The sequence below is a fragment of the Lissotriton vulgaris genome, chromosome 10 (assembly GCF_964263255.1).
Source record: "Lissotriton vulgaris chromosome 10, aLisVul1.2, whole genome shotgun sequence".
In the NCBI taxonomy this organism is placed as follows: domain Eukaryota; kingdom Metazoa; phylum Chordata; class Amphibia; order Caudata; family Salamandridae; genus Lissotriton; species Lissotriton vulgaris.
Genome location: NC_141698.1, coordinates 949612017 through 949636810, shown reverse-complemented (window position 1 = coordinate 949636810; position 24794 = coordinate 949612017). Strand labels below are relative to the sequence as shown.

General features: G+C 45.2%; 1 protein-coding gene across 3 annotated transcripts in view; it reads right to left on the bottom strand.

The window, feature by feature from the left end:
• CACNB2 (calcium voltage-gated channel auxiliary subunit beta 2) overlaps positions 1 to 24794 on the bottom strand; it is a 1003604-nt gene that overhangs the window by 347206 nt on the left and 631604 nt on the right. The window contains exon 1 of one of the 3 annotated variants that reach the window (XM_086941953.1): positions 7496 to 7681. The exons of the other annotated variants lie outside the window; for them this stretch is intronic. Within the exon in view, the coding sequence (XP_086798079.1) occupies positions 7496 to 7546 (51 nt within the window). The 5' untranslated portion in view covers positions 7547 to 7681. Of the gene's footprint in view, positions 1 to 7495; positions 7682 to 24794 lie in introns of those variants that run through there. 3 annotated transcript variants of the gene reach the window in all.

Sequence of the window (24794 nt, the reverse complement as noted above, 5' to 3'; positions counted from 1 at the left end):
ATACACTGGCATGTTGCATCCGCCCAAGCAACCCACATTTCATGGTTAAATGAGTACCAAGGTATGCCTGAAGTCAATAAACAGGCCCTTTCTCACCTTAATAAGCTCCACCTAAAGACAAGGATTGACAAAGCAAATAGGCCTGGGTTTATTCTAATGCATGTAAACAGCACAGAGAAATGTGCATTTGCACATGCCTGTGCAGGAATGTTTTATTAAAACATTAAACAGTGAGAAGCGGGCTGAGCGGAGGGAGAAGCAGGGAGATGTAAAATAGATCCTCGTGCATGGCAATGCACGCACTCCAATGGAGGTAGAAGGAAACAAGTAAACAGCCAATAACATTAGGTGAAACAAATATGGGCTGGGTCAATATGTGATTGATAAAGTCTCAAGCCAGTGGTAAAAAATGCATAATCCAAAAAGACAATTGTTGACAAAGACTTGTGTGAGTATGTTGGAAACAACAGGTCTGTTTAGATAGATAGTCAAAACCAGAGCTAAAAACCTCATACAGAGTCATTTAAATGCTTGAAATAAGATGCATGTCAGTGACGCATGAGCTTACCATATCCAAAAAAATCACCACGAATTACTGACAGTAGAATAGCACTGGTACAATTCTTCACAAAATTCAGGAAGAGGATTCTTTTACAAAAAACATGTGCAATCCGATAATTAATGAATGCACTTCAAGAAGTAATGCCAGGTGCTTCTAATTTTTAGGGTGTTACAGAGGTTATATGTCCTTCAGCAAAATATATTCATAGTTTATATCTAACTACAAAGGAAATATTTGGAGCCCAATTCACAAAACATTTGCAAACGAAGATGGCTGTGTTGTCAACTGCTAGGTATCACAAAAAGATACCTAGTAGGTGTAAATCAAGGAGTAAATCGATTTCAGGAGTCGGAAGGGAATGAAACCCCAATATTTCTTGGAGATGAAGGTGAGAGGTTTCTCTACGGGTATAAAAAATGTCCCTGTAGAAATAGGCGCTGGTTTTGCCCAAGGCACACTTGCACGTTTCATTCAGTTCTGAATAGTGGGAATACCAGCATTGAGAAAAGGCAAACAACGTTTCCAGTACTACACCTTTAAAGCTGTGACTGGCGCAATTTTCCAGTCATGCTAGTGGGAATGTCTGTAAATTCAAACAAGCATTGGCAAAGCCAATAGTTCCTGGCTTAGGGGTCTATTGGCTTTGCAATTGGTTTAACCTATGCAGCATAGTATCCGTAATAGTGTGCCACACGGCTAAGTAATGGGTTTAATTAAGAGCTTTTGTCATGGCTGACTGCATCATTTTGTAGGTATACGCACCACGCATGTGTGCCCCAACAAAATGACACCATTTTTTTTTCTTCTTTTTAGTTCCTGGTCTGAGTTGGATAAAGTATAAAGAAAAAAAAAGACAGAAGCTCCTTTTTTTTTGGGGGGGGGGGGGGTTTAAAGAGGGAAGGGGGAAGCAGCAAGGGGTAAGCAACATGGCGAAAGCAGCACGGCATGAATGGGGTGCAAAAGTAAAACAGAGGACATGGGGCGGATCCACTTGGGGGTCAGGTGGATGGTTTAAAGCGGGTAGAGGAAGCAGCAGGGGTGGCAGAAGCAACATGGGGCATGTGTGGTAGGATCAAATGGACAAAAAGAGAGCTACATGGATCTGGCCGAGAAACACCATGCAGGTGACAAGGCAACACTGGAGAGTGGTTGACAAGCACACAGGTGAGAAAGAGGAACACAGACCATGGTAGAGGGGAAGCACACAAGGTAGATAGTGGGAAAACACATGCACACTTGTAGTGTGCTTAAGCAAAAAGAAAAAGTTGCACTTGAAAAAGCAAGCAGTGGAAGGACATAATAAATAGTTCATACTCCAGTGGTGGGACTAACACGAGAAGGAAAACCCACACAGCTAACAAATAAGAGCAAGCAAACGAGAGTGACAATGTAGTCAACCAATGGTAAGCAATGGGTGGGCTTTAAGCCCACTGTACGATAACAGAGTGTCTCTAAACAGATAGCGCATGTGCTGTCTGTACAAAAGTACGTTCAATAAGGAGAGGACATTTCTGAAAGAACTTTTACACTTTTTGTGAAGCAGACCCATTCATTTATATTGTAGGCAATATCGCATCACCTTCTAAACTTTTACACACCATAGCAATTCGTTTTTTTGTATTTTACCAAAATTATTCACTTGAGATGTGTGATACTGTAGGATTAGCATGCTTGCGACTCTTGGCAAGCAACTTCCCTGATGCAATGACTTGATGAAACTGCAACAGCTTATAACAAGGATAAAAAAAACATAGACATATGATTTTCAAATCATCAGGCGGCAAGCCACTGCTGATATTGTACACAACATATCTGTCTTGAAAATGAACAGAAATGAGTGAACTTCTCTGAAGTTAGAGGCACAGAGGATAATTGCAAAATGTGCATGAAGTGTGCAGACTCGCACCTGTGCTGATATTCGTATGCTCAATGCACACTGCAGTTAAAGTGACGCACAGCCACTATGTGATAGTAAATCCTATAGCGCACTTAGGGAACCATTATATTCATGAAATATTCATGTTTGCATGGGAGAGTAAATGAGGCAGGGACTGTTACCATCAATGTATATGATGAGAACTTCTCAAACTAACACCTCAGATAGGACCTAAAACGGTCCCAATGACAATGGGAAATTTACAATCAGAAATTGCAGAACACTTCGATGGGAAAGCATGTTACCTTGCAAGAGAGTGATGGGAAATTCCCCTACAGAGAGACATGACAGTTTGTTTTGGAAAGTGAATTGTTTTGCTCACTACTGTATTAATTTCTGGGCACAAATAACACTGTCACAAAAACCACCGGTTCTCATTTTATTGGTCTTGGAAAGATGAAAGGCTGAAAGGACAATTCTGATCTCAAACCTGTATCCACAAGTTCAAAAAACAGGCCCCTACAGCACAAGTGTTAATGTAGTGAATTACTAGAGTAGTGGCTGGGGCAGTTAACCTACGCTTGCCCCCATGTGCACACCCACAGTCTTTTCAAAGGGCATGAGCTCCTTGTGGATGATCCTTACCCTGCCTCCCAATACAAATTCATGACCAGGTCTGTTGTTACACAGAGCCAGAATTGCAGGACAAGCCACACTTGGGTCAGTATGCTATGGATGCTGCATTTGGCCAGTGTAAGCAAAACCAGTGAGCACCATTTCTCTGTTTAGGCCTGCACATTATGATATTTGGTGAGACCAGAGACCTCAGCATGGGAGGTGGCATTAGTCACTGCCCTCAGCGATCGAATGTCAAGTGTTCTTCCATAATATGTCTTACTCAACAGATTTTGAAAGTTCCCCCAACAAAGCCAAAAACTGGCCAAGCATTTTCAGCAAAATGTAACAACATCAAGATCTCCCATAAATTCTAGTGTCCTTCACTCACCTCCACCACCCTGTGACCATCACTCCCCAACCTACTTAAACGATAATAGCTGCATCTTACCATTATTCCACTCCACAATCAGCATTGACTTCCTCTTCTAAGTATTCAAAAAGTAAACCCTATCAGCATGGACTGGAATTCCTTTATGATGTTGCAACAGTGGGAAACAATAGTTGTTTCCCACTGTGGCTGTGTCATAGCAGTGAATAACCAGATTTACAATGTACTATTCGCGCACCTGTTCCCTCACAGGGAGCCATATAGAACAAGATAGTTACTGACTGCACTAAATATATTATTTACACTGTTCTTCCTGTCAATTATTTATTTAAAGTCCACATATCTCATGATATTGGAAAAGCTAAAAATCTTGCCTACTAGATGCTACCATCACATGATATTGGAAAAGCTAAAAAGGTCTCGCCTACCAGAGCTATTGGCTTTGTCAATGTTCTTTTAGCCACTTTGAACAGCAGTACAGCTTCTTTTTATTTTTTGGATTGTGGGGCATGAGGCAACATGAAGAGAAGGAGGATGGGAAGAAACACAGAGAGTGGGAAGGGTGCTTGAGGGACTTGGAGCAAGTAGACAAACAAAACCACATGAACTTGTGTGGAGTTCTTCAACAAAAAGAAAAAAGTTGCTGCTGCAACAAGATACAAGAACTTTGCAATGCTCCAGAGGGGCATCAAAGACAAGAAGAAGAACTGAAGGCAGCAGGGGTGAAAACAATCAGATGCAAGCAAATGAGTGACAATGAAGTCAACCAGTGGAAAGCGATGGATTGAACCTAAGTCCACTAATGGTTAGATAACAAAATGTCTCACAAGCAACAGTGCATGAGCGGTCTCTCAGATGAGACCTAAAAAGAAGTGGAGAATGTATATGGAAAACGTGTTGCATGTGTGAAGATGTTTATTCAGCTTCATTACTTTTCAGAAATCAGTCAAAGAACTGCCCAAAAGGAAAAAGTTAGGTTTCACCCAAATCCTTCTTCAATGCATGCTTTGTATATCTAATCTTATCTAGATGCCTTAGCATTTCATCTTTGTACCAGGCCCACTGGTGTAACATTACTGTTACACACTCTGATAATGTGTTTTGTTTCTTCTCCCTAAGGTTTGGGCAACTCAAAACAGAGCCTTTTCCAAAAATCATGTGCTTATGAGCAGTTCCACGGGCCACAGAACACAAGAGAAGTGCATTTGGCTCTGTGCTAATGTAAACAGGTTCATAGCTGAAGACTATCATTTTAATAAGATGGCATTCGATGGGATACATTCGATGGAACGGGTGCACCTGCCCAGCTCATCTCTTAAAGGGGAGAGAGGTTGTGGCCACGTGCAGGTTTCCCAAAGGTAATCTGAGCCGCGCCTTCTGCGAAATGTAACTGATACCAGAGGTGTAGAGAGAGAAGGCGTCGTGTGTATTCACTATCTGGCAGAGCATCTGCTCCTTTCAGCCTATCGCCGGTGGCGTCTCAGATGTCACATGCATGGAGCAGGCAACTTATTACCTAAAGAGAAAAAAACTGGTAAACAGTTGTCAAACGCAGTCTCCCAAAATCCATGAAATGACACCACAGCGGGCCAAGGCTTCGGACTGTCCTTTTTTTTTTACTGAGATACATTTTCAAAACATCCATAAAGGACGCAGGTCATTGGAGGGTTAGTTTCGGTACCACAAACAACGTTAGTTATGAGGATCAAGGTAGCTCAGATGGTGGCAGCAGAGGGGGTCAAGGGAGCTAGTCTGCTGAGGCGTTGAGGAGCAGGCTATCATTTTGTGTTGTCATGTGACCAGGCTAAAAATGCATTTTTGTTCGGGCTAGGTACTTCACAGTTTCTAGTATTCCAGACCTCGAGGGTCTCTGGTGGGGCACTTGCAGGTACAAGGAAAGTATCATGGACCACGTGCACAAGATTTTTTTCAAGAAAAACAAACATATCAGCAAGTTAGAATCATCTTAATTGGCCTTGAGTGGTGAGATGAGAACTGAGCGTGGAGTGATCTCTTTGACATTGAATACAACCTATTGCCTATTGTCATTTACTGTGCATCACAGCAGCGACTGAGAATACTGTTCCAGAGGCACTGCTTAAGAGAGGAAACCTTGGCATGATTCATCATGCAACACTACAGGTGCAATGGGCAGTTGCCCTCACTTTGTCAAAGGCGAGGGCTTCTCAGACGCAGCTACAAGTTGGTAAAAGTCTAGCTGCTGCAAAGAATCCCATGCATGTCAATGGACTGGGATGGCAGTGAACAAGGATGACAATAGGGGACTGATGGACAATGCGATGTGATGGATGATGTGATATGATGGCACTAGGTCGATGATGGACGATGAGCTGTGATGGCAATAAGTAGACTATGAGCTGTAAGGGCAATAGGTAGATGATGATGAGCTGTGATGGCAATAGGTAGAAAATGAATGATGAGCTGTGATGGCAATAGGCAGAAGATGGACGATGAGCTGTGATGGCAATAGGTAGAAGATGGACGATGAGCTATGATGGCAATAGGCAGAAGATGGACGATGAGCTGTGATGGAAAGAAATAGTCGATGAGCTGTGATGGCAATAGGTAGACAATGAGCTGTGATGGCACTAGGTAGACAATGTGCTGTGATGGCAATAGATAGACGATGAGCTGTGATGGCAATAGGCAGATGATGAGCTGTGATGGCAATAGGCAGATGATGAGCTGTGATGGCAATAGGCAGAAGATGGGACGATGAGCTGGGATGGCAATAGTCAGAAGATGGACGATGAGCTGTGACGGCAATAGGTAGAAGATGGACGATGAGCTATGATGGCAAAAGGCAGAAGATGGACGATGAGCTGTGATGACTATAGGCAGAAGATGGACGATGAGCTGTGATGGCAATAGGTAGAAGATGGATGATGAGCTATGATGGCAAAAGGCAGAAGATGGACGATGAGCTGTGATGGCAATAGGCTGGTATGGGCAATGAACTGCAGGGACAATATGTTGGTATAAACAATGAGCTATAATGCATTTAGCTGTGATGACAATAGGTGTCCATGAACAATGAGCTGTAATGCAGTGAGCTGGGATGGTCAATGACCTATAATAACAATGAGCTGTGATGATAATAGGTGTCAATGGAAAATGGGGTGTTCTGGCAATAAACTGGTGGGACTTTACAATGAGCAATGACAGTAATAGAGGTTGATGGACAAGGAGCGGTGAGGGCAATGTCCTGTGATGATAACAGGTGGAAATAGACAATGAGCTACGACGCAATGAGCTGCGATGACAACGACAATATGTTTAAATTGCATTTATATAGCGCTTACTACCCCCGACGAGGCGTAGAAATATTTGGCATGGACAATGACTTGTATGGAATTGAGATGAGCAGACTTAGAAATATGAATGAGCCCCCTCTGTGTGAGGGGGCTCTGGGAACAAAGATGCCTTTTTGTACAAACTATAACCAGGGTAGCTTGCATGTGAGAATACAGCGTCTCAAGACATTCCCTATTGGTTTCCTTTGACAGTGAGATTAGAGATAATTTCCACAGTGTCTTAAAAAAGACACTAACTCGCCATGGCTGTATATCTCAAATGACAGATTAACTTTCAAGAGGACTATTTTGAATTTGTAAAATCTTGCAAATTCAAAAGGCGTTTGTGTTCACCATTCGGAGGTTGCTAGTATTTTTTAAACCATCTTTGCAATTCCTCACAATTTACTATTCTTGACAACTACGTGCTAGCTAAACTACTCAATAAAGTGCCAAAGCTGTAATACCGTTTGTAATATATATTCAGGAGGCGCTAGATGGGTTAAAATAACTAGTTGCTGTCTTTGCTCTGACAGCCGGGACAGGAATGCGGCGTCCCCGTGAAGGTAGTTGCAGTACAACCAACAAGAAACACTCTGAACCAAGCAATAACGGAAATCATATGTCAAAGCAGCTTAACATTACATAAGGAGAAGCCTATTAACCAAAAGTCAAACTTAGTTCGAATTAAATCCGAGTAAGGCGTTTGCCTTGCTGCTTACTCGGTACTCGCTCACCTCAGGAACGACCAGCTTGTTCTGTGGCGACATCAGTCGTCTGTCGAGCATGCTAGACGGGCTCCAGGGTGGACAGGCAGCACGGGGCTCACATGAAGAAATCCACTCGGGAAATGTGACTTAGGCAAAGCGGCCTTCTGAGGCCTAGTCGGGGAACTTCCTGGGACCCCTGTGACAGTGTGTACAGCGCGCTGGCGGCTGCGGGAGCTGACTGCCCTCATCTGTTGATCCGATCCCGCTCAGCGTGAGCCCATCAACATCAATTAACCAGCAGAGGGGGCGTGGCTGATACCCAGTGATGACGTCAAGGAGCCTGGGAGCGCAGCCTCTGCGCTTGTCACGGAGGCGCAACGTTTCATTAGGCTCTGTCGCGGGCCGGGGTGCTGCCTGATGACAGGCTTGGGAAACCAGCACTTTCCCTCGACTATATTACCACAAGGTTCACTATACTGCAAGCGAGCCTTTTTTTTGCTTTTCAAGGACTCTGTTATCACTTCGAGGATAACTACACGGGTGGTTATTTTTAGACAGCGCGTTTTCCATGGAGCGGCTCTGCCCTTTTCGTTCCACTGAAGGATGTTTTCTGCGTTAATCTAAATAACAAAGGGATTCCTTCCCCTGCTCTTGCTTACGTCATCCACGTGCTTCTCTCCCCTAAGCAGACAGTGAGTCATACGAAAGGAAAAAGTACATATGGAACTCCTAATGACTGAAAATGTGCCCAATCTGCAACCCAAACGTGAAATAAAATTTAGCAAAGCCAGTAGGTCTGGCCTTGTTCAGCTGATACGATAGTTAAACAGATTGTATTACTTACTGCAAGCATATGCCAAAAAACATGAAAAGAGGAAAATAAAACATGCTGCCACCTGAGAAACACGATGCTTGCAATAAACATTTATAATAATACAATGAAGCCTAAAATTAAGCTTTGCATATCATTTTGATAGAACAGTGCTGGTGTGTTGGTCCTTGCCTTTTTACAGGGTTATCTCCTAACTTTTTTTCTTCCTCCTGTAATTTTTTGACCCTATTTTTGGTGGCTTTAGGACTCAGAGCACTTTACAGCTTCTAATCATTGCTAAAGTGCATGTGCTCCCTCCTTTAAACATGGTATGATTGGTTTACACCTGTTTACACCTGTTTGGCATATTTAATTTACATGTAAGACCCCAGGACATGTAAATTAAATGCTATTAGTGGTCCTGCCGCGCTGCTTGCACCACCCACAGAAGTAGCCTTTCAAACCTGTCTGAGGGCTGCCATCGCAGGGCCTGCATGCGCAGTTTACTGCCAAATTGACTTGGCATTTAACCAGACCCCCAGGATATTGCGACAAAGCTTTGCAAATTTTATGGCACACAAATCAAAATTTTGCAGAACAAAAATGGAATTTGTGCTGAATTATTGCCGCACTTTATTTTACACCAATTTGCATCACTAAGTCTCAATTTTTCTCGCACTTCTTCCAGGCTACCTACTGCCACTGCTTCCTCCTCGGAACTCCACTTGTCTTCCTCTCCACCACCTACGCATCTTCGTTGATCCAAACAACAATATAATAGACATTGTGTAAAAACGTAATTTTATTGTTTACAATACCAAGTATTAGGGAGTTAGTCATCTGATTGTGCTCTTATTTCGCAAATAGCGAAATCATGAAAGCCTGGAGAGTCTGTATAGAGAGAGAGATAGATATGTACAACCTCATGTGACTGCATTCAAAACAGGACTGGCACTTGCCAGCAGCCTTCTGCTGTAGGTTTGTGGTGACTCAGTAACCCTCCTAGTGCATTCTGGTCTATGTGGTGCATCTACACGATGTTGCAGTGTTTCAGTGAGGCAAAGCATGGTTGCTATTTATTTCCTCTAATATTTTATTTTTTTCTTGGCTGCAGACAGGTGTTCTTGTGTGAGGAGAACAAATCTAGTCTTCAGAGCAGGGCATTTCTAGTGCTTTTGCTCCATCCTCTAGTGGGTGTTCAGAAGTGAGGTTTCAATTTAGGGCTAGAATCAGGCAGTTCGGTTTCAGATGGACCTGGGTGTGTCTGCTTCTTTGGGGAACATGACTGTTCTAGCGATAAGATGATGAAAGTCAGATTTTTAATAGGGTGGCTTGACCACAGCACCAAGACTGCCCTCATCGCTGCCACCAATGTCATCAAGTCCCTGCTGGACAACGGAGAAACGGCGGCCCTCATCCTCCGGGACCTGTCAGCAGCCTTTGACTCGGTCTGCCACCACACACTACGAACATGCCTCCACAACGCCGGGTTCCAAGAGAAGGCCCTAGACTGGACCACCTCCTTCCACTCCGGCAGAACACAAAGCATCCGCCTTCCCCCCTTCTGCTACGAAGCCACCAAGATCATCCGCGGGGTACCCAGGGCTCATCCCTCAGCCCAACTCTGTTTAACATCTACATGGCACTGCTCGCCGACGTCGCCTGCCGGCATGACATCAACATCATTTCCTACGCCGATGACACCCAGCTGATCCTCTCCCTCACCAAGGACCCCCACACCGCCAAAACCAACCTTCACGAAGGAAAGAAGGCCATCGCTGAATGGATGAGGACCAGCCAACTGAAGATGAACTCGGACAAGACAGCGGTCCTCATCCTCTGTTCCACCCCTTCGGCCAGGGACGACTCCTGGTGGCCGACTGCACTGGGAATCGCTCCAACACCCACCGACCACGCACGCAACGTAGGGGTCATCCTCAACTCCACCCTCTCCATGACTAAACAAGTCAACGCTGTCTCCTCCTCCTGCTTCAACACCCTCCGCGCTGCTCCACAGGATCTACAAGTGGATCCCCACTGAAACGAGAAGAACGGTCACCCAGGCCCTTGTCACCAGCAGGTTGGCTGCGGAAACGCCCTTTACGCCGGAGCCTCAGCCAAACTCCTGAGACGGCTCCAGCGCATCCAGAACGCCTCTGCACGCCTGATCCTCGACATCCCTCACTGCAGCCACATCACACCCCACCTGAGAGACCTGCAGTGGCTCCCGGTCAACAAGAGGATAACCTTCAAGCTCCTCACCCAGGCACACAAAGCACACAAAGCACTCCACAACACCAGACCAACGTACCTCAACAGACTACTCAGCTTCTACACCCCCACCGGCCAGCTCCGCTCTGCCGACCTCGCCCTCGCCACAGACTCCCGCTTCCGAAGAGCAACCTCCAGTGGCAGATCGTTCTCCCACCTCGCCCCCAAGACCTGGAACACCCTCCCTATCCACCTACGGCAGACCCAAGACCTGCTGAGCTTCAGAAAACTCCTCAAGACCTGACTTTTCGAGCAGTAGCAGCATTCCCCACCCCAGCGCCTTGAGACCCTCACGGGTGAGTAGTACGTTTTACAAATGATATGACTGATTGATCATGTCTGATTTTTTAAAAAGAGGGCTGCGAATGGACCCATCTGAAATCAGACATAGAACTTAGCAGGATACTATATTTCCACCTCTCAGCATCGTCATCTGTAAAAAGTCCTTCCTAACGTGAGGTGATGTGGCCTAAAATGGAGTTATCCCCCGTTCCCATCCTCCGTCCTGCAATATGACTCAGTAAGTTCTACTAGTTGGAGTCCCTCTGATCATCAGCTATATAAAGTAACTCTAACAGACACCCCCCCAACCTCAACTAACCCCGCCTCCCTCCCCCAGAGGCATGTCGCTGGGTTGACAATGTTACGCTGATGGATCTGTGACGTTCTGTATCCTATATATTCCAGACCTCAAGTTTCGGTGTCAAGGACAGATGCTCTCTCAGGGTCATCCCGCCCCATCTAGGCTAAGCTGTCTTATCTATCAGTACCTCCCTAAGTCAGTCGTCTGCTGCAGTGTCCCTCTGCTCAGGAGTGCCATCGGTGTTGGCCGTTGGGTGCTTCACCAGCTCCACCAATGCTACCCATGCACGCTCTGTCACCAGGGTCTTGTCGCTCCCAGGTTGCCTGGCCATTCGCAATCTGCAATTCCCCTCCGCCTCTGCCCATTGCACTAACTCCCTGGACCATAGCACTAAGCTAGGACCGATCTTTGCCTTCTAGTGGCCGGTAATCTCCCTTTGGGCCAGCACCAGCCCCAGGTCTATAAACTTGCTAGTGACTTTAGTGTTGGCAGTATGCAGGAACCAATATAATAAGCAACAGCCTGATGTCAATGTCACCCCTCTCCAGTACTCTTCCAGATGTGGGCAGCCCCAAAACATGTGGAGGAAACCCGCTCCATCCAGGTTACACTGTGGACATGCTGTCGAGCCCCCAAAGTATTCATTCACCTTGCCTGGGGTGAGGTCCTCCCTATGCAAAACATAGAAGTGGATCAGCTAGAAGCGTGCATTCCTAGAGAACTTCCAGGCCCTGTCTACCAAGTCCCCCCATGGTTTCTCCTCAATGGGTACACCCAAATCCTCTTCCCACTTGAGTCGTAGGGACGTCAGGGGCCTGTCTCAGGCTGCAGGTGATCCTCCTGTAGAGGCTCTTGACCACCTTAAAGGTTCTCTTCGCCGTTACAACATATTGGTAGGCCAGAGAAGTCTGAGGCTCTGCCATCCCCTCATGCCAGGTCATAGTGTTCCAATAGGTTGTTCAAAAGTAGAAGGTTACCATCCTCAAACAGGTCCCCCATAGTAGTGATCTCTACATCTTCCCAGTCCCGCAGCCTGCCCCAGTCCCCACCGTGAGGTAATGCTTCACACATTTTCAGCAGGATCTCCGGAGCGTAGGGGGTATGTGCACGCGCTCGCCTAGCCAGTTGGTTCCAACACTGGCGCACTGCCTGTAGGTCAGGCAGGACCATTCTATTCCCCATGGACAAGGGGAGGAGCACCCTGGAGAGCAGCAACAAGAGAGAGTCCGGCCCATCAGGTTCCTCCTGGTGTCGGGTTCCGCTTTCCACCCATTTGGTGAACCATTGTAATTGCGCTGCATGGTAGTAGGCCTCTAAGTCCGGCAAGGCAAAGCCCCCCTCCCCTCTGGGCCACTGCATGGTGCATGGTGCATGGTGCTGCATCACCCCGCACCCCACAAGAATCCAGTAAGCAGTGTGTTGAGTTGCGCAAATACCTTAGTTGGGATCCAGATCGGGAGTTCCCCACATAAATAAAGGAGTCTGGGCAGTGTGACTATCTTCACCAAGGCAACCCTGCCTGCCACCGACAGCAGGAGCTTGTTCCAAAACTCAAAGCAGCTCTTGACCGTATGTACAGCCCGCCCTATATTGCCCTCCAGCATGTCAACAGGTCATGGTGTATCTGGGTTCCGAGGTAAGGCAAGCATCTAGTTTCCCATGGGACCTCCTCTGCCGGCTGCGTCCCATCCCTGTCTGGGTGTGTGGGAAAAGACAGGATTTGGACCAGTTCACGCGTTGTCCATCATGTCTGATGACGCTGTCATTTTGGTACATACAGGGACGGCTCTTGCTCTAATAGAGCCTTGGGCAGAAAGGTTAGCGGGTCCATTATCACTTTCTGCAAAAGGAAGACTGGTAACAGAGACACCCTAGCTAGGTCAGTGTGGAAGGGTTTGATGTTTATTGATGTTCACGCTGTGTATTTATCTCTTATCACATTGCTGTCCCTCACTCTAAAATATATGAACCAGAATCTCGCCCTAACTACATCAACACCAATAATGCCTCGTCTCTTCTTAATGGTGCAGGTGGATTTTTCTTTACTATTGTAGAAATGCCACTATTAGAAAGTGGTACAAAAGAGGGTGGTGATGGACGGAGCATCTGAATCAATCAAACACTCACACCCAGTCAAAAGATCTGGGTTTAATCCATCACCGTTCTTTAGCCCACTCTGCCACCCTAGTTCAGACATGGCTATATGCAAATCAGTCTGACCCTGTGCCTCATGGGAACAGTCCAGCCCGAACTGCCATGCCATGTCTTCCCTGGACCGGAAACAAGCTTCCGAGGACCGGTTTCTGGCATTCCAGCCGTCTTCAGCCCGGCTTGCTTGAATCCAGTGGCAAAGTGAGCAAGGGACTCACGTCTGACCATACCCTGCCACACTTATGGCGGCCAAAAGCGGTACAAAAGGGGGTGGTGATGGATGGAGCATCTGAATCAATCAAACACTCACACCCAGTCAAAAGATCTGGGTTTAATCCATCACCGTTCTTTAGTCCACTCTGCCACCCCAGTTCAGACATGGCTATATGCAAATCAGTCTGACCCTGTGCCTCATGGGAAGAGTACAGCCCGAACTGCCAAGCCATGTCTTCCCTGGACCGGAAACAAGCTTCCGAGGACCGGTTTCTGGCATTCCAGCCGTCTTCAGCCCGGCTTGCTTGAATCCAGTGGCAAAGTGAGCAAGGGACTCACGTCTGAGCATACCCTGCCACACTTATGCCGGCCAAAAGCGGTACAAAAGGGGGTGGTGATGGACGGAGCATCTGAATCAATCAAACACTCACACCCAGTCAAAAGATCTGGGTTTAATCCATCACCGTTCTTTCGCCCACTCTGCCACCCCAGTTCAGACATGGCTCTATGCAAATCAGTCTGACCCTGTGCCTCATGGGAACAGTCCAGCCCGAACTGCCAAGCCATGTCTTCCCTGGACCGGAAACAAGCTTCCGAGGACTGGTTTCTGGCATTCCAGCCGTCTTCAGCCCGGCTTGCTTGAATCCAGTGGCAAAGTGAGCAAGGGACTCACGTCTGAGCATACCCTGCCACACTTATGGTGGCCAATAGCGGTACAAAAGGGGGTGGTGATGGACGGAGCATCTGAATCAATCAACCACTCACACCCAGTCAAAAAATCTGGGTTTAATCCATCACCGTTCTTTAGCCCACTCTGCCACCCCAGTTCAGACGTGGCTATATGCAAATCAGTCTGACCCTGTGCCTCATGGGAACAGTCCAGCCCGAACTGCCAAGCCATGTCTTCCCTGGACCGGAAACAAGCTTCCGAGGACCGGTTTCTGGCATTCCAGCCGTCTTCAGCCCGGCTTGCTTGAATCCAGTGGCAAAGTGAGCAAGGGACTCACGTCTGAGCATACCCTCCATCACCACTCCCTTTTGTACCGCTATTGGCCTTCATAAGTGTGGCAGGGTATGCTCAGACATGAGTCCCTTGCTCACTTTGCCACTGGATTCAAGCAAGCCGGGCTGAAGACGGCTAGCAAGGGACTCACGTCTGAGCATACCCTGCCACACTTATGAAGGCCAATAGCGGTACAAAAGGGGGTGGTGATGGAGGGTATGCTCAGACGTGAGTCCCTTGCTCACTTTGCCACTGGATTCAGGCAAGCCGGGCTGAAGACGGCTGGAATGCCAGAAACCGGTCCTCGGAAGCTTGTTTCCGGTGCAGGAAAGACATGGCTTCGCAGTTCGGGCTGGACTGTTCCCATGAGGCACAGGGCCAGACTGAGTTGCATATAGCCACGTCTGAACTGGGGTGGCAGAGTGGGCTAAAGAACGGTGATGGATTAAACCCAGATCTTTTGACTGGGTGTGAGTGTTTGATTGATTCAGATGCTCCGTCCATCACACCCCCTTTTGTACCGCTTTTGACCGCCATAAGTGTGGCAGGGTATGCTCAGACGTGAGTCCCTTGCTCACTTTGCCACTGGATTCAGGCAAGCCGGGCTGAAGACGGCTGGAATGCCAGAAACCGGTCCTCGGAAGCTTGTTTCCGGTCCAGGGAAGACATGGCTTGGCAGTTCGGGCTGGACTGTTCCCATGAGGCACAGGGTCAGACTGATTTGCATATAGCCACGTCTGAACTGGGGCGGCAGAGTGGGCTAAAGAACGGTGATGGATTAAACCCAGATCTTTTGACTGGTTGTGAGTGTTTGACTGATACAGATGCTCCGTCCATCACCACCCCCTTTTGTACCGCTTTTGGCCGCCATAAGTGTGGCAGGGTATGCTCAGACGTGAGTCCCTTGCTCACTTTGCCACTGGATTCAGGCAAGCCGGGCTGAAGACGGCTGGAATGCCAGAAACCGGTCCTCGGAAGCTTGTTTCCGGTCCAGGGAAGACATGGCTTGGCAGTTCGGACTGGACTGTTCCCATGAGGCACAGGGTCAGACTGATTTGCATATAGCCACATCTGAACTGGGGTGGTAGAGAGGTATAAAGAACGGTGATGGATTAAACCCAGATCTTTTGACTGGGTGTGTTTGTTTGATTGATTCAGATGCTCCGTCCATCACCACCCCCTTTTGTACCACTTTTGGCCGCCATAAGTGTGGCAGGGTATGCTCAGACGTGAGTCCCTTGCTCACTTTGCCACTGGATTCAGGTAAGCCGGGCTGAAGACGGCTGGAATGCCAGAAACCGGTCCTCGGAAGCTTGTTTCCGGTCCAGGGAAGGCATGGCTTGGCAGTTCCGGCTGGACTGTTCCCATGAGGCACAGGGTCAGACTGATTTGCATATAGCCACGTCTGAACTGGGGCGGCGGAGTGGGCTAAAGAACGGTGATGGATTAAACCCAAATCTTTTGACTGGGTGTGAGTGTTTGATTGATTCAGATGCTCCGTCCATCACCACCCCCTTTTGTACCACTATTAGAAAGTGGGCATTTCTCTGTGTTAATAACTTTATGTGTTTTGGAGCCTGAATCCAATCCAAGTCTGGGCCTGGCTGACAGCTTTGCTTTGTGCATTCTTTCCAAACAGCCTTCACACAGAGATGGTTGGGTATAACAGGGTGACATTTGCATACTGATGGTCTTCCCGGGATAGGAGAGAGGGAGGAGTGAAAGTACATTTGTATAAGCTGTGTCCTGTCCTCACACAAAGGACTGATTTACCCACTACTGTACATCTGGAGCCAGGGCTGAGTTGAAAGGGGTGTTGTGCACTTCTAAAGGTTCTTTTGAAGTTCCCCCTAGATTAAAGACATTTTAAGTATAAGTACAGGTGCTCTGACCCCATGTTTTTAGACATTCCATGGGACTTGTAACCAGATGCTGCTGGCTCTACATACTGCACCAGAGAACTACTATGCTGTCAGGAAGATCACCACTTGGACTACCTTGCTTTGTTGTGCTTTCTGTCCGATGTGCTTGGCTGTTAGAAAGACTGGCACTTTGCTGAGGAAAACAAGTGTGCTGGCCTGCTGCCTCGCTCCCTGCCTGGGTGCCCCCATTTGTTTTTTCTGAGACCAGTGACTGCCCAGAATTGGTTGCGGGACTCTGAGTACGGCCTCATAAGTCACCTACAACTAGCATGTGGTTAGCGCTTCATTTGGAATTTAATTGTTCTAAAGAGAAGGGTGTGGTGAGCGCCTTCTGTCCTCCTTCCTCAGCACGTATGGCGACAGCGCATGGTAAGCACATACCTTGCTGTAACCTCTGAGCTGTCAGATCGTGTGGTTGTGGTCGTGCCCCCTCCCCCCCCCCCCCCACTGTCAAGATAGAAGCCATGCACTGCTGGGTACTGTAACTTGTGGCAGTTGGGAGAAAGCAAGTGCAGCTGGGATCCTAGCTGGTGGTTGGCTCCTAACTCACCACAGTTAAGAATGACAGAAGGAGGTATCTCGCACTGGCAGCTAGCCAAAATCCTTGTTTCCACCAGCCCAAGACCAGAAGAGATCTTTGATGTGATCTGCACATTTGGCGCCCAAAGAAGGAACCAGGAAAGGGACCATGCTGGTGGGTGGAGGCCTGCGAGTTCCGCTGTGGGTACTTGGACCCGCAGGATGATCCCACTGGTCTGTATACACCAGGTGTAATTACACTGCCCGGATCAAGCCAGGAGAAGGCTAGTGCTTGGTATAGCAACTGTACCGCGTGCTAGCTGGCAGCTGCCATAGGCTGACACACGAGGGAGACCCAGTAAGGTCACACTGCAGAAGTAGGCAGTGTGTATACCCCCTGTGTTGGCACACATACCTTGTAGGCTCGTATCTGCAGTGTGTTGCTGCTCGACAGATGCCCTCTAGCAACTTGCTCTATCTGGACATCCCAAAAGTACCATAATAATTTTTGTAGGTGCGCAGTTGTTCCAGTACCCCACGTTTGGGGTTCAGCTACTGTATAACCAGGAAAAGGAGCACAGATGCGCTATGATTTATGCATTAAGGTGATATAGAGTACTGCATGTGTTCTGGTCTCATAATCTACGGCATTTCATGTTGTTATATGGATGTATGTCATTTTACTTTGCTCTGACAGGATAATGAGTACTATTTCTGTGACTGCCTAACATGCCTAGTAATATTTTTTTTAATGCTTGCAACGTACACACTTTTTGTTTACATACTGAACTCATTGTGACATCTGAGAATCTCCTCTTTGGCAGTATTCATGATTCATGTCATTTTGGTCTATGTTTTGTGTACAATATATGATATATTTTTATATAATCCGGTGTGGAGTCTCTTTTGTGGTGTATTTATTGTGTTACTGGTATGAGTGTGTTTCACAAAAGCTTTACACCGTGCCTCTGAGATAAGCCTGACTGCTGTTCCCAAACTACTAAGGGGGTGAGCACAGGTTATCTTTTGTGTGTACCTTACTTGCCCTGACTAGAGTGGTGGGTTTTGACCAGCTTAGGTAAATACCCTGGCCAACCAGAAACCTCATTTCTAACAAGGTGCTTTCCAACAAGCATGTATACTGAGAACATATATAGAAACAATTTTTCCGTTACTGCATGTCACAGGAAATATGATGGTGTCAAGAAAATATACTATTGGCATTGAATTACTGTAAACTGAAGACCTAGCTAAGACACAGGTTTTTGATTGACTGTAAACTGAATGTATAGATAAAACGAACATGGAAAAAGTACAATGAGTGAAAATAAGAAAGCACAGGCATAGTAAAATAGTGTTCCAACAACCCTGGCACTGAAGTGCACTAGATTTTGGGCAGATGTTGGCAAGTAAGCAGACAAATTGTGTCAATTTCAGTCTAACAGAGTAACTTACTGAAGGCAGCTGACCATGCTGTAGTGGGCAGAAGCAAAATATAAATATCGGTGGAATGGATAAGGAGAGAGGGAGAGAGAGAGGGAGAGAGGGAGAGAGGGAGAGAGGGAGAGAGAGAGAGAGACACAGAGAGAGAGAGAGTTTTTTCATTTATGCATTATTTGCTAAGCCTGTCCCTAGACCAGACACAATAGAAAAGCACTTCAAAAGGCACAAAAATAACAGGAGGCCAAAATGAAAATGCGGGTACATGTCGATATGAGGTTTGTATATTTATAGGTACTAATTAAACCATGGCTTCTGTTTCAGGGGTACTAATATTTCCAACAGATTGCCTCTTACAAGTATTTATTTCCAACAGAACAGCACTAACATTCTCCCAGTAAAAGTCTCTTCGGCATGCTCTGTCCTGAAGACATTCAAATTAACCAACACAATGTTATTTTGAATGCCTTTAACATTCTTTGATGTAAACCGTAGACATAAACAAAATAAAAACGTGACCGGAAACAGTTCTAATAAACACATGTATTTAGATTTGTTTTCAAATATAAAGCCTTTCATATTCCCTCTTCCCCCACCTCTCACAATCTCTGTGGGTATCCCTAAAGCCCACTGTTGGGGCAGGAAGTCTTCTGCATGGCTCTGGAGAGCGTGCTTCCTTGCCCTATGTTGAGCTCCTTGCAATGCACTTGAGAGTGCTGTAGGTTTAATTGAGGTCTACTTCAGTGAATGTTACAATCATGCATATTTACTGAGGGTCTTATTGTTTACATAGATTGAGATCCTAGAGCTTGGTTCTAAGGTGGAGGGGGAATATACAATGCACCCATCTTTTACAGAGAGTGGCCACTGCCCTCTCTACCCAGGCTGTGGTGGACTGACAGTGGTAGCAGCAGTAATCTAAACACAGGGGTACCTGTACCCCTATACCATTGATGAGGGATTGCCTACCAGCTCTCTCCTGGTAAAATCTGTGTGGTCTCCCATACCAGGTTCTTTTTGCCTCTGCAAAATGTGGGATGTGTGTATTGAGAGTGGGTTCACTGGATGAGGATGGAGAGCCATTGTGTTTAATGTGAGCAAGCTGCTATCCCTTCTACTAGACATTCCAGCTCCCCCATGTTTCTTCCTATACTTAGTAGACCCCTCTCATGTGCGAGCCTGTGGAGGCTTCCATTTAACATCTGTAGCTGGAGGACGAGTGTCCAGTTGAAGAACTTACCATTTGAAAACCCTTGGCCTCTGTCCCAGAACTTGCATAGTTTCTAGCTTTGTCTTTGCTTGTGCTGCACTGGTAGCAAGTAGCACCATCCACATGGAAGCTCAGCTATCATAACATCTAGACTGTGACAAGTGGTCCTGTGGTATAGGCCCCCACCTCTTTTGGGTCATCTGAAGGTATCAGGGTGCACTGGTACCATGGCCAGCCACTACCCTCCTAAAGTTAGCTCAGTGCCGCATGGACTAGTCAGACTTCAGTAACTGTGCCAAGACACCAGGCCCCCCTATACCGACCCCTGACACCACCAGAGAGGTGTCCTCGCCAAGGAAGTGTGTGCACTTTTGTTGCTTTGGATGGTGGGACAATGGGTGGACCAGGAACATTTGATTTTATATCAACTGCTGAAACCCGTAGCACTGCATTACAAGTATTGGTACCATGGCTATAGCTTTGAAGATTAACCCAGTTCAGCGTGGTTTGTTCAATGCAATGTTAACTTTTTTATAGTGCTGAGTGTCTATTGTCCAGTGTCTAGGCACTATAATACTAATTAGGGTCAGAACTGTGGTCCAGAGGGTTGTAGAGACTTCTGGTTTTCACTGTGCATCTTAGTTTCACGTGTAGTATAATTTTTGTGTGTGTGTATTAAAGTGCTCTTTGATATAAACGAAAGCAGTGACTAGGCATTGATCATATTATCTGGCATTACAGTGTAAACTGAATTCTGAATGTCTAACCCACTACACCTCCTTGAGTAAGCCTTGAATTGCTCTGTGTCGCTACCTGAAAGAGTCAAGTGGTCTAGAGCAGTACCTTATTATACGGTTTGGTGTCCAGTATTACTGGGGAAACATCCTTTACTCTGCATGCGTTACAATGCATGTCATAACCCCGCATTTTGTACTTCGCAAAAACTTTTACAACACAGGGCTTTACATCGCAAACTATTACAGCGAATTACCACACCCCGGTAGAGTTAGAATAGTAAATTGCATTGTAATGGACAATGCATTGTAATGGATTGCGTTGTAAAGCCTTGTGTTGTAAAAGTTTTTGCGGAGTAAAAAACACAGGGTAATCGCACGTATTGTAAATGCGTGCAGAGTAAAGTGTCCTATTTGTAGTACCGTGGCCTAAGGACACCAGCAGTGAATGACTCCAATTGAAGCAACTGTAGCTCAGTAAGCACTGGTTGCTCTGGTGCCCCTGTCATCACATCAACTATTGCACAGCAGAGCCATATCAGACAGCCTTCTTCATAGTGAGAATAACTAAGGCTTCTAGTTTTTGGTCCTGACAAAGCTATAGGTGAGCTAGGGCGATTGTCCATGTGACCACTGTTTGAGCTTTGAGCTAAAACATCTGACATACTGCTCTCCATGATCTTTAGTCCAGTATCCCATCCACTAATGTCTTCCCTTAATAAGTCACCTCAGACCTCCCTCCACAGATACCTGCTAGACCCAGGCAACGAGATTTCTTACACTTGGAGCCGTGCTTGACAACGCTCTTCATAAAATATGTCTTCTTGGCATGATGTCAACCTTTAAAATTATATTGAGATTGGAGTGCAACTATTTGCCATAGGAATGCAAATGTTTTTATAATATCTTTACAACTTAGATGAGTGAAAGTCAGTGAAAGGGATATTGATCCCCAAAGAAAAATATGCTGGTAGTTCAATGGGCCAGCTTTCCCTTTCATTGCAACTTGATGCATCCAATACAATGGTATCAAACCTATTTTTCACCACATATCGGGACTCATTAAAAGATGCCCTTCAATAGATCTGGAACTCAACACTACCTCATGGTGATACCATTGTTGGCAGAAACAGCATCTTCAGGAAAACCAAACACTGTCATCCTGAGATTTTGAGCCTGAAAAATCTACTTAGAAAGGAGGAGTTAGCAGGAGTGAATTCTAATAGCATATTGCCAAGTTATTCCTCATTCTCTGATACTTTTTTGTCTGAAGATTGTAGCTGATTTTGAGCAACTGAAATCCTCGTAAAACAAATGTGCCTGGTAATATCCATCAGATAGCATGAGGTATTAGGAAAGAGGGCCTATTTATGGTACCTCTACAATCCCAATAATATTGAGGTCCCATTATGTCATATTTTCTTGACCAATGAAACAACTAATATAGTGTTGGATAAATATAGCAACTGATATTTACATTGTTGTGAACCTATAAGACAGTTTGTGTGTGCCACATTAAACCTATTCATTTTTAAAACACCTTATCTAGAGTACTCATGCAGCTGCTTCAATACTGTGCTGAACACCAAGAGGACAAAGCATAGACTTCAGTTTCCATGCACAATCAATCTTTGCTGACATCCAGGTTTGCACCTCTTGCAATATGCAATGTAAAGCCTACTGATGGAGATACAATCCAATGGAAAATCAACTCCAACACAAAGACCACAGACCAATTCCCAAATGTTTGCCACACTTGATAGTACCAAACTAGGGGCCTGATTTAGGTGTTGACAGAAAGGATACTCAGTTGCAATACCAATAGTGATGGAGTACCCTTTCCGCCAACCTGCAGGTCTGTTCCCCTGATTTATAGAAGGGCGGACAGTCAGTATGTAGACGGTAGAGACTACTCCGCCTCCACTGCTTACATACCTCTCGAACAGCCCGACAGAATGAGGGTCATTAGATGTTTGGCCATTTGTCCGCGGACACGATTTAGATTGGGTGTGTACATGGCCAGTTTTTTCCTTTTACAAACCACCACCTAAAATATGGCAGTATATACAATTAAAACCTTTTCACAGACTCCCATGCCAAGGCAGAAAATTTCTATGGTGAAGGAGACATTGTTTTTTTTTATATTTAAAAAATAAAATCCCGCTTTGGGATTTCGTTTTTGAAAGTAAAACAAAATGAAAGCCTGTCATGCAGCACTCTCATGTTGACGGAGCAGCAAGGCACACTTGCCATACATTCAGAGGAACCACTGTGACTGTGGCTCATGTAAATTTGAGCGATATCCGCTGGACATATCCAAATGTTGTCGGTGGAGTACCGGGAGTGAAGTATTCCACCGTGGCAATGGTACTAACACCGTCAATTGAGTTTTTTCACTTTAATGATAGGGCTTTGTCTTGGGGGAATTAAGCACATTTTTCTAACGTGAAAAGCATGTGTTTCATAACAAATGTGAATATTGTCAATTTGTCACAAAACTTATATGCTAATGTTTATATATGTTTTGTCACTACTTCCTCATAATGACCCTAGTGTGTATGACTGCAACACTCTTGGTGAGGATCATCCTTGCTTTTCACACCATTGAAGAACCAGAAAGGTGGCAGAAACCATTCAAGTAAATCCATGATTTTATTCAAATCCATGATGATATGAGTTTTTATTATATTCCATTTTTAGTTTGTTTAAATTGGGCAATCAAAAACAAAACTACCCTGCAGAAATAATTGCTATGTTAATTTAAAAATAAAATGGTAATAACATAATAAATATTCCAAGGAAAACATTTGTAACTGTAGGTATTTATGCCGTTTCACTCTCAAATAGTTATATAAGACGCTTTCCTTGAACTTTCCACTTGGGTCTGAGCTTACCCCACCCATTTCTCTTTTTAGCATCAGTTGTTTAATTTACAAAAAAATCATTGAGTAAATATTACTATATTTGTAGAAATTTGCAAGTAAAGGCAGAAATGTTAGGTACTCAAATTGAAAACATTTCTGTCATTACTGGTTGACTCAGACTTTAAAAAGAAAGGCAACAAAGATATTCAAAACTTCAAAACAAACATAAGAGAAACGTTATCAAGAACAGAGTTAGTCAGTTAACAAAACATACATGTAGTCACCATTGAAATCATGTTAGTCCAACATAGGTCGATGTGGAACAGAACTATGCCAGATTTCAGGAAAATGGTTGTCTGTACAGATTAGTTGTATTGAAATGTATTTTATGTGGATATCCAGGAGTGGATCCACCCCTTTTTTCCATTCATTGCACACTCCGACTTAAAATCATACTGGAACTCGAGTACTGTTATTTGTATATATGTGTATGTTAGCTTTGTCGTCATAGAGGTAAAGAGCAAAAGGCTGAATAGAACAAAATGTTGCTAGACCATTTTTGCAAATTACCATTTAGTTGCTTCAGTTTTGTGTATTAGCATTAGTACCTTTTACCATGGATTCACTTTTCATTTTAATTGCATACCAATCTGCTATTCTTTAATGTAGGGTCAATAAAAATTATTCATTCCAATTACAGCGAAACACAGCTAAGAACATAACATTGCTTTAAGTTGTTTCACTAAAAACTGCAATTATCCTTCACTTATACATGTCATTAATATAACATAACTTTAATCCTGTGCGCTGTACTTGATTTAAAGGGAATGTGCCAGTGTGTTATGTCAAAGCAGGAATACTGGCAAAACTCCCAGTTCTTTCAGGAATGTGCACTAATAGTAGCCCCCACTGTCGGCAAGTCTGTAGCACTGCTTAGGCTTACTGTAACAAATGTGTGGAAGTTAAAATAAATGAAAGTACCATACCAAAGAAGTATTTCCTTTAAAGTACATTTGTTGTAAAAGAATCTCAAGGACTGCATCTACGTTTTCTCGGCCATTGTTCTGGGAGAGGAAAACATATGATGTTTTGCTTTTTAATGTAAATGTTTGGATCCAGTATCTGACACAATGGTGACTCTTCGAAAAACGTAAATAACCAGACTTTACAAAAGGAGACTTTCAGTCATCACATAGAGGAAGGTGGTATAGTGCAATTGATTTTAATAGTAATAAAGAATACATAAAATTAGATTTAGTTTGCTTTGCTGCATGCCTTGAGAATGATTCCTATGAAGGTAACTGTGTTGGAATAGCAGTCACTGATCTGCAGTGGTTTATTGTCAGCATGTAGGTGGGGTAGGCCTTCCTGCAGAGAGTGTTCATGTATTCCATACAATGTCGGGAGAGGAGGTGGCCTAACGGCTAGGACGGTCGACCTCAAATCTTAGGAACTGGGTTCGAGTTTCGGCAATGACGATGAACATCCTGTGATTCTGGGCAAATCACTTACTCTCTCTGTGCCTAACAAAAATGAATGTCTGTCCTAATGTAACACAACTGGTGCTATGTACGGCGCTCCCATACTGGTCAAGTTTGCGCTATA